General features: G+C 45.5%; 1 protein-coding gene across 1 annotated transcript; it reads right to left on the reverse strand.

Annotated features, from left to right (window-relative positions):
* Positions 1-9,320, reverse strand: LOC108941989 (zinc finger protein basonuclin-1-like). Its single transcript, XM_018764982.2, has 4 exons — positions 9,199-9,320; positions 4,773-4,875; positions 4,099-4,334; positions 1-3,869 (listed from the first exon to the last, which is right to left on the reverse strand). Exons 1-4 carry the CDS (start codon positions 9,253-9,255, stop codon positions 2,097-2,099), a joined length of 2,169 nt encoding a protein of 722 aa, XP_018620498.2. The 5' UTR covers positions 9,256-9,320; the 3' UTR covers positions 1-2,096.
* Between the last annotated feature and the right edge of the window lie 1,506 nt (positions 9,321-10,826).

Raw genomic sequence — 10,826 nt, forward strand, 5'->3', positions numbered from 1 at the left:
TTGCAGTTTGCATTCTTAATACTGACAGTGACTTGCTAAATGCATGCTCTCTGACCCATAATTCTGACACATTCTAAGCAACGAAAGCTTATAGTCCGTATAGTTACATAACGCCCATGTCTGCGAAGACCACAAAAGCCTGGCTGTATTATTGATCAGACTCCACCTGTAGACAATATATTACAACACAGAATATACAATCTTGTGCTTTTATAACAAAACACAAACACTGAATGGTGTGGTGTTTAAGCTTCTATCATACAAGGATTTTATGCATTATGTAAAAATAATTTATAATCATTACATTTAAATTTAATTGTGTTAATTTTTTTAATGATGAGACCTCTTTGTTCAGCTTAGCCTTTGGCATACTAAACAAAAGTGTTGACTGTAGTACTGCCAGTACTAAACAGCTGCTCCACAGCCCATCTTGCTTTTGTTCCCACAAGGAGGTTTAAGGACCACAGTCTTGTTACATCCATTAAACCCAAAGCTTTACAGCAGCTGCCATCAGAGGGAATGATTCCACTAAAAGCAAAAACATATAAAACCAAGCAGCCATTGAACAGTTCACTTTTTTCTTCAGATATCTTTTTTCGCTGATGAGTGATCACTGTACTCACTTTGAGAAGAACATATGTCATTTTGAAAGAAATTGTTTGGTGTGAATCCTGGTGATTCCATGAATTTTTAATCAATATGGTCAGTCTGAAAACGTGTATAAGTTCGTACAATTGTCCTGTAGATGTGCCATCTGCTGTATGCAAATGTAATGCGGATTCTTTTCTGAAAGCCTACTGTAGGTCACGCAAACTTAGCAAGCAGTTTTAAACTAGTGGCAGATTTTTTCATTTAAAAAAAAAAAAATTGTCCATCGGGGCCATTTGAGACAGAGGGACAAGCATTCGTTTAAATTGTACAATAACTCAGAGTCAAATTTCTAGTCAAAGAACTATAAAGGTAGTCAAGAGCTAAATGAACGTGATCGACGGGCTTTCCTCTGAGGAGCTCCGTGTTGTGCACTTAGTCATAAACAAATACTCAATGTGTCGCTGACAAAAGCATAATTCCCAAGTACATCTTCAGTGTTAGAACAAAACAGGAAAACACGTTTTTTTTTTTTTTTTTTGCAAAAGATGTCCTTAAAAAACATTGAAGTTTATAGGAATACTCAGCACTAGTATGAATACTAGTTGTAGCAGAGGCAGGAGTTCATGGGAGAGCCAGCCAAGTTCTTCTCCCCTTCAGTCAGTGTGGACAGTCTGGTTTGTTCAGCTCTGATAACACTCCTCGAGCAACGAAACCTCATTGCAGCCCCTGTGGGGTCCAAGTGGAAGTGTTCACCATTACATGCCTTAGGGAAGGACGTGCTTTGACATCTAATATACGCCCTTGTTGTGTGTGGGAAGACAGGGCACGCACATGTATACAGTATACAGAACACAATACACACATACCTACAGAATGGAACACAATGCATTGCGATGTTACCAATACTATATATGGAACATCATACACACTAACAGCTACACCTGCTTGCCTAGCTGGTAACCATGTCACACAAAAAAATCTATATGCCAAGTTGCCATAACTCCTCTACTTAAGCCTCTGCTTGACAGTGAAGGACTGCTTCTGATTCCTTTCTCCCTGAGACCTCACACAGCTTAAGAGTTCCAGAATAAAGACGACTAAATCCAGGCACCTGGAGTCAGTGAGCTCTTGTCCCGTGAGCCAGCACATTTGTCACAGCCCTCTTCTACAATGCACTCCACACCATCAGAGGTCTCAGCCATAGGAAAGGCTTTGCCTGGAGTGGGTGTCTGAAACTTTGCTCAAGGCAAGGTTGCTGGTTTTGTCCCTAGTGAGATATCCGAGTGGAGCTGATGGGCTAGGCCCACCCCAGAGGTTACAGACCAGAAGTTTGAGGAAAGGCTTAGCCACGTCCTCACAGGTTACAAAAGTAGATGGTTACACACAAGGCCACTCTCTGGAGACATGTGTGTGACTTCATTTTCTTTTTAAATAGTAGTGCTGAGGTTACTGTTTCAGGTCAAGGTCTGTACTCTTGGGCTGTACCACTCCACAGAGATGAAGTTTCATCTGTGATTGCTTCTCTGGGAAAGAAAGGTAGCATTGCAGCGGTCTGCACCACACAGGTGCACTTCTTTTATGTGTGAGCTGTGGTAGTGCATCCTGATGCTGTAGGAGCTTTTGGATGCCTTTGTGCAGATGTTGCAGGGCTCAGCTGCATCCCCTTGACAAACACACTCTAACTGGGGCTGGTCACTCTCACAGTTTTCCACACAGGCCTTGGGGGCTTCTGTGTAATTAGTCAATATTCGAAACAGTCCCTCAGCTGATGGTTGGAAGTTACTCTCAACATGGTCATTGCTGGGTAGTGGGGTTTCTGGCTGGTCACCGGTGTGACCCCCTGGGTCAGGTACTAGCAGTGCACTGTCAAGTTTGGGCAATTCAGATGAGTTGGTATCTTTGGAAGAAGAGGTGCCCATGCTGATGCGCAGCTCTGCACTTAATCTCAAGTCCACTTGCCTCTGCCCTCTGTCTCGTGGTCTTTCCGTGTATGTGAGCTGAGAAAGATTCCCATTTACTTGTTTGTTCTCCAGCTCGTTGTCAGAGTTTCTCGCCTCCGTCTGGCTATGTGCACTTTCGAATGGTTCCTTCTCGATTTTAATGGGCGTGCTCGATTTGCGAGACTTCTTCTTTGGTACGATGCTAGATTGCATATCTGCTTCAGCAGAACTGGCAGGAACAGACAAAGGTACCACTGGAGGGGAGGGTGGAGTACCTGGGACATTGGTGAACTCCGCTGGTGTGACCAAGCCATTGCAGTAGAAGGGCAAAATGGGCTTTAAGTCTGAGAAGAGCATCTCACTCTGGCTGAGCAGATTGTGGTTGGTAGTACGGAATATGTAGCTGGGTCCTGGACTATCTGTGGTGGCACTTACAGCCATGCTGGATTCAGGTCTACGCTCACCTTCTGACACCTTGTCCATAGCTGAGCAGCGCCCCGTGTTCCTTTCCCGGCTGTTGCGGTTCATGGGCATGTGGAGGCGGGGATTGGGGTTGGCACTGTGGCGATTGCGGCTGCGCAGGGAGCTGAACACCATGTTGCATCCCTGCACAGTGCACTGATGCTTGATCTTCAGGTGTACGGCATTGTAGTGGATTTTCAGCGTACCCTTATCATAGAATGTCTTCTTGCAGGCACTACAGAAAACCCTCCCCTTCCTCAGGCTGCCATCATTCACACTGCTCTTCTCTAGGCGCCTCGTCTTTTTCTCGGAGGACACCTGCAGGAGTTTGGAGGTTGCAGAGACACTGAATAGTTCAGAAGGGCTGTCCCTGATGGGGCGGCAATCAGCCACCACTTTGGCTGATGCAGTATGATCGCTCTTCTCGATTCTGGAAGCAAAGGGGGAGGTGCTGATATTCATAAGGCCACACCCTTTAATTTGATCCTCTTCCATCTGGATCTTTTCTGACTGGTATGGCCCGATACCAGGGGTGCAGTCTAGCAGGGGAGTGGATAAGTAGCTGAGGAACTGGAAGGGCAACATGGATGCACCGTTCTTGAAAGAGTCCACAAAATGATGTTCGGCCCCAGTAGTCCAGTTTCTGGCATTTGTAGTGAAGTCAGGGCAGGAAGGAGGACTGTTTTCCATGAAGGCCTGAATGACTGACTCAGAGCAAGCAGCGGACACAGCAATGGCCTGATCCTCCTTGTCCTGGATGGTCATGAGCTCCACAATGGGCTTTGTCTCACCAAAGCGGAGGAACTGCTGCAGGGTGGCAATTTCCTCCTCAAAGGTCATCATGACCCACCGATCCACAACCTTTCCTGAGGGATCCTATAAAGCCAACATAAATACCTGTTACCTTCAGTCGTTTGCTTTATAAAGTCAAGTGCATTGGGAATGTAAGTTTTTTTTTCCCCTCACTCTAATCACCTTGGAATTAAAGGTACTGCAAAAACCTTTAAGAATTAGTTATAGATCAAGGGTTACCTCTATGGTGACCCATTTATTGTCATACCTCAAACATGACGCAAGGGTTTCTCTCCAGAAAGAGATGTACTACCTGTAGGATGTATCCTCGGACGTAGTCCTGCAAAGTCCACTCCAGTGCAGTCAGGATCTGGATGACCTCCTCCTGTTTGAGCACACTGAAGAGGCGGTCCAGAAGTATCTTAAGTCGTACAGGGATGGCCTGGGTTCCGAACAGCATGAGGCTGCAGATATCGAAAGCTGCACTGCAGTGGACCACTTCCACTTGGCCATCGTGATGGGTGGGCTGTGCCCTCAGCTTGCTCAGTGCTGTCAGGGGAACACAGATAAAGCTTACTAGTTTGGTTGCTGTTATGGTGGTTATCACACCAGATGATACAGCACTTAGCTGCAGGTTCAAGACCGAGAGGAGGTACTGCATTTGGAGTGTTGAACACTGCCGATGTCCTGTGTGCATTTCCATTACTAAACTGTAACATAGTAACTGTATCAACATGGTATATCATACATAGTTAAAGCTCTCTACTTTATAGTTTTTTTAAACGTTATTTTTTCATGAAATTCTTTATTCTATGTTCAGCCATCTTAACATGGTAAATAGGTAAATATCAGAAGGCAGGGCATCCTTTTGTCTGAACATTTTGTACGATTTCTATAGTTGCTTGGTTTTAACACTGCACTGGGGTGTCTGTGTGGAACCAAACGGTTCCACTGCAGATGTCAAATTCACAGCTGCGTTGGCCTCACCGTGAGCAACCCATCCGTGTCCGCAGATCTCGCACTGTCGTCTCCGCAGCCTTCCTGGTCTGAAACTCTTACAGTTGCAATTCACCGATGTACAGAAAATCTCCTGGTGGGAACACGGAGACAGACAGTGCAAAGTAACTGTCAAATATACTTCACCCAAGTTACTTCTCAAATTCAGTACTATGGCTTTTGTTATATAATACATTTGTGGTCTTGAAAATGTGTCAGATTATCTACAAAGCATGGTGGAACTATTAAAGAAGGTATGGTAAAATGGACATTAAAATTTTATTCATCGCTTTCAACTTTAGATTTAACATGTGATGGGCAGTGAAAAGATGGAAATAATGGCAAAAAAAAAAAAAAAATCTGAGTTTTTCATGTCATTACAGCATTAATGTGTTTTGTCTTTCTTTTTTCCTGAGTAGAAAACACTGCGGAGACATGACTCCCTGCAGAGGGGGATGTTGCACCATAAGTGAGAGGTAATTTACCTCATAGAGAGGTAAGTTCCTGCAGCATCAGGAGAGGCCACAACCCAACCACACTCCCATGCACAGGTGAGCTCTTGTGAGGGACACACCTGTAGCAATCCACACACCCTAAATCCAAATCTGTCCTTTCATTAAAAGCATTAGCTGTGGCCTCTGGCAAGCCAGTGATAGACATTTACATTTATTCATTTAGCTGATGCTTTTTTCAAAGCAGTTTACAATGTTAAGATTACAATTATTTACCCATTTATACAGCTGGGTAATTTTACTGGAGTAATTTAGGGTAAGTTCCATACTCAGGGTACTACAGCCAGGGGGGATCAAACCTGCAACCTCCAGATCTAGAGGCAGTAGTGCTAACCACTACACTACCAGCTGTCCCCAGACATAATAATTCATTATAATTTATAATAATAATAATTATCCCCGAAAGGACAAATTAACTCTTTTCAAGGCAACACCTTGAACAAATCATTATAATGGCAAAATTTAAATTGTTTAAATTATTTTTTAAATCACATGTACTAAATTTAACAAGTTTAGCTTTTTTGGTATTTTTTACACTTGGTTATGAGGAAAAAAAGCACATCTGTTACAAAGAATATCCTGTCTAGTCTGCAGTTGCAATGCACTCATATTGATTTTAACTGCGAAGACCATTAACAGTCTCTGCTGACAAATGGTTGCTAAGATAAAAAAACATGCATGTTCCTCCCCTTAAATACAAACATGACCGAACAAGACGGGACCATTTGTCACAGGAGAAGTTAAAGCAGACACGGACGCAAACCCTCCCTGAAAGAAGTGCTTTGAAAGCTTTCTTAGATGGCTCCGCCAGTCATTGACACGTTCTCCGTGCAGTGCTGGCAAGTCACAATGGCAAAGGCACTGTGCCTCAGAGTGCGTCGCACCCCTACGTGATGATCATTTGTGTTTAGGTGGATTGTGAGGAGTTAGGGTTACTTAATGGGGGCCATTAGTGCTTCTGGAACAAGCACTGAGATGTCTCTGATTACATTTGGGCTGGCGACACCATCTACCGGCTTTGTGCTTTCACAACAACAAGGCGATGGTTTTTAATGGATTCCACGCGACAAGTGAATCATGCCTTTTTTTCTACCAGGATGAGAAGAAGGAAGAAGGTGAAACGTGCAGTGGATGGTATACACACAGCTAATATGTGTGAGACAGAACTGTAGACAGAAATGAGTGCACAAGATCCACTCTTTCCTTTGTTTCGAGATAGGAGGTGCGGCAGTGATGAAAGACACGGATGGTAGGTTGCTGGTTCAAGGTCCACGAGCCCTGATATAGCGTCACAGCACATTCTTAGTCGGTTTGCCTTTAGTTGACAAGTTATTCATATTACTGTGCTCACTGTACCATGCAAGTGTCTAGGCTGACATTGACACTAAATGTGACCTTGTGACCCCATACCCTGTCCCTCTTTGTGGCATTCGCTTATGTCAGACACAATCCTTGGGACATGAATCAACAAGACTACTATGCCTTTACATCAGCATCTGTTTGGATGCTGCAAGCTGGCCCATGACTCCTCAAACACCCACCCCAAGATTGTGAAATCGCTGCCCCACGAAACAAGACTTTTCATCATCTGGGCTTCCTGAATGGGGCTTTTATTTAAACAAGAATCTTTAGTGAGTCACAGCTTTCGAACATCTACACATCTCATGGCAACGTAGGACATTAGAACCGGCTGTGGGTCTCCCTGTGGTTGAAGCCGCCGGAATCCTGGTTGTAAAATCTAAAAGGATACAGGAAAGATGGATCAGTAGCTTCTCACTGACCCTGAATAAATACTGAAAATGATCTTTACAGCAGTTTTATGTTCCATGCGAGGCAGAGTTTAGTTCTTATTTTTGAGATCCACAATTCCTCTGATGGAACTGGAAAGTACAGCTGGCAAAACTATGGCAAGGGCACTACAATCATTACAGCTCAGGGGGTCTTTCAGCCATGTGATCACAGCATTGACAGAATTGCGAGGAAAAAGTCGAGAAGAAACAGCCTAAGTTGGACTATGTGCTGTAGGGTTGCTGATGGCACAGTGATGAAACAACCAAAGTTGCACCCTGAAGGTTTCCAGGTTAATCCTTGGAAGGAAAATGCTATTGTACTGAAAACAGAACAGTAGAAGAACTTATTTGAAAAACCGTGAGATTCTGAAAGCTTGGGTTGACCTTTGAGTGGAAAGTTAATGAATGTTGTTTACGATCAACATACATGTTTTAATTTTGTTCTCCCTGTTTACAAAATGATGAGCTTTAATGCCCTGGAGATATCCAATGCACTCGGTGCTGGTCCTGCTAAATTCACAGGAAGGTACCTTTCTGAAGTGGCAGTGTAATGTAGGTATATGCTTCAATTACATACAAAATGATACTGTATCTAGAAACCTGAAGGTAGTAAAATTGTGAAACATTCCTGGAAATTGGGAGCTTTTTATAAAGATAAATATCTATTTAGACTTGTTTATGTAAAAGGAATTACAAATGAACTTCATTCAACCAAAGAAATGTGCTCTCAGTCTCTCACTTTCATTAGCTGCTTGTCCTGGTCAGGTCCATGGTGGTCTGGAGCTTATCCCAGAATCAATGGGCACAAGGCTGAGGGGGTACCGCATGGATGGGATACCAATCCATCACAGGGTAGCCAAACACACAAAACTAGTAGTTCAACTGAATTGGCGCTAAATTGCATGTCTTTCGACTGTGGGAGGAAACCAGAGCACCCAAAGGACACAAGGCAGACACAAGGCAAATATGCAAACTCCACATGGACTGAGCCTGATTCGAACCTATGTCCAAACTACCCGGGACTGTCTGCTGCCCAAAATTAAATGCAGAAAAAACACGAAAAAGTTGATTCTTCGCAGAATAGAGGATTTTTAACGTTAAATAATCAGAGGGCCACATGAATCAAGGTTCGGACGAATTCACTACGGATTCCCCAGACCGGTGGAATAACTTTTACTCCGCAAACCCCAGCAAATGCGTTTTTGTTCCTTTCACTCTTCATATTGATTTGGCAAAATCGCACGAAGCCACTTCATTATCGCGGCAAAAACCTCTGTAAAACGTGGTAATAAATGGTGTTTGGGAGGCGCGTGAAGACGGAAGTGCGCTGTTTTAGGTGTCCGGTGCTCCATATATTCGTCCTAACATGGGCTTATACAATGTTTCGTAGCGGATCTGAAAATGCAACACAAACAAATGTTTCCACACAGTGACGGAATCGCTGTTGGGGCAACAGCTGGAAAGTGCGGCGTGATGCGCAAACAGGGATCATGGAGGCTCCTTTGGACACATGTTCTCCAGCCGACAGGGGTGACTGCCCTCCCTCCGGGCTCCGGCCATCCAACCGACTGTCATAGGACACTAAAACTGGAGTTCATGGCGGTAGGACTAGGATCATAGTGGCATGGGAAGAGACTGCTGCGGAGACAACCTGAAAATACAGCCCGAGGAAACGCGCGCGCCAGCCGCACGAGGCCAAAGGAGAAAAAGATCGGAACAGAATGATCGCAGAGTTTCCAGCCGCAGATCAGTTATTCTATACGATCGGCCGGCAACGAGACTGGAAGTGCGTGGGCTGACGCTCGGGACACTCACTACCTACATGGACACCTCTCTCACTCACACACACACACACACACACACACACACACACACACACACACACACACACAGGGCTCGTTCCGCGATACACTCCTTTTCATGACTTTTACTTGTTTCATTTCACGTACTTTTTTTTGTTTAGCTCGACGCCCACCTCATGTCATGCCCGTAGAAACTAAGCTCCTCTCAAAGCAAAAAGTGAAACACATTTGTACGCTGCCACACACAAATTGAATTTACTTCCACGATCCGCAAAACGCGGTCAAAAACAGAGTATAAACGAGCCTGTCTTACCTCAGCCATTGCGGTTGAACGGAGGTTTTCGGCGCGAGGTCCCGCGCAGCTCGCCATTCATTGCGCGTCTCCGGCTGTCCTCTCCGTTCGAGCGCGGAACACACACGGATCGGACTGTAACTCTCCCGCACGGCACTCGCACTCGCACTTTCTGGTTACGCACACCTCTGACACCCCCCCCGCGCTCCTCCCCTCTTGTATCTTAACCACTGAAGATACGCGCAGTTGGGAGAGTGACGCGCAAACTTGCGCTCTCCGCTAAGCTCGCAGCCGATTCCAGGCAGCGCTGCTGTGTCTCAGTGTGTACAGCACCAGCACCCACGAGGCACCGAGCATCTCCCCGAAGGAGGTGTCGCTCACCTTTACAGAGATCAGAGGGAAGTGCAAAGGCTTAATGAAGTCTGGAGAGATTCAGCCTTGAGGATCAGTGTGTTTGCTATTTATTCTGCCTGTACCTGTGACTGTGTGACTTCACATTTTTTTGTGTGTGCTCTTCTTACTCCACATGTACAGTCTGTGACGCAGAAGCCGGCGCAGTGTGAAAGGCATGCCTCAAAATGTCTCTCAGAGTTTGAGCTGGAAATGGGAGAGGAAGAAGAATTAGGTTTTTGCTTGTGTTGCAGTACAAGCCTGATCTTGCAGGCCAGCAGCACAAAGCATAGGAAGGGTGTGGTACAGCTAAACACACTGCTCCTGTCACCACCTGGCTGCCTGGCAGCAAACAGTCGCAGTCGAGAGATGCCAACGCTGAGAATTACGTTCCTTAAAGCTCGTGGCAACACACTTTAAAAGAAACCCTTCTACAAGCCTATAAATGAAAATTTGTTTCTGATGTGACCCCTTAGGTGCACAATCCAGAAACACTAATGCAATAGTGCCAGTTCTGATAATGCTTCTCCAAAAATCATCAACCATACCACTTTTTCTAGAGCAGAATATATTTTTTTCTAAAATCAATGCAATTACTGGGGTCTTAATGGTGTGCTCATTGACTAATTGAAGAGGACCGATGAGTGTGAAACATCTGAAAGTCCACTAAAAACAGCCAATTGAGGGCATCGAAACATTCTATCTGAAAGCTCTAGAGTGTAAGTAAAACACAGCGCGTACCTAAACACTGATGCTCCTCTGCTGGAAAGTAACCACACACACACACACACACACACACACATTTTCAGAACCGCTTGTCCCTTACGGGGTCACGGGGAACCGGAGCCTACCCGGCAACACAGGGCGTAAGGCCAGAGGGGGAGGGGACACACCCAGGACGGGTTTTTCAGAACCGCTCGTCCCATACGGGGTCACGGAGCCAACCCGGTAACACAGGGCGTAAGGCCTGAGGGGGAGGGGACACACCCAGGACGGGACACCAGTCCATCGCAAGGCACCCCAAGCGGGACTCGAACCCCAGACCCACCGGAGAGCAGGACTGCGGTCCAACCCACTGCGCCACCGCACCCCCTTGTGGAAAATAACCAATTAATAGAATTTTGTGGATTTTTTTTCCCCACACCTGTGTAAGGCATGTCATGCAAACTACACACACACACAGACTGAAACCGCGTGTCCAGAGCGGGGTCGCGGTGAGCTGGAGCCTAGCCTGGCAACACAGGGTGTAGGGCTGGAGG

Source organism: Scleropages formosus, chromosome 7 (genome assembly GCF_900964775.1).
Source record: "Scleropages formosus chromosome 7, fSclFor1.1, whole genome shotgun sequence".
NCBI classification, from domain to species: Eukaryota; Metazoa; Chordata; class Actinopteri; order Osteoglossiformes; family Osteoglossidae; genus Scleropages; species Scleropages formosus.

What these genes read in the sequence shown, in the direction of transcription:
- LOC108941989 (XM_018764982.2), bottom strand. Translation starts at nt 9,255, where the DNA reads ATGGCGAGCTGCGCGGGACCTCGCGCCGAAAACCTCCGTTCAACCGCA. An exon ending in GTTCAACCGCAATGGCTGAG is followed by an intron (nt 4,876 to 9,198) that starts GTAAGACAGGCT and finishes TGTTCCCACCAG; the next exon opens with GAGATTTTCTGTACATCGGT. An exon ending in ACACGGATGGGTTGCTCACG is followed by an intron (nt 4,335 to 4,772) that starts GTGAGGCCAACG and finishes TTCCCCTGACAG; the next exon opens with CACTGAGCAAGCTGAGGGCA.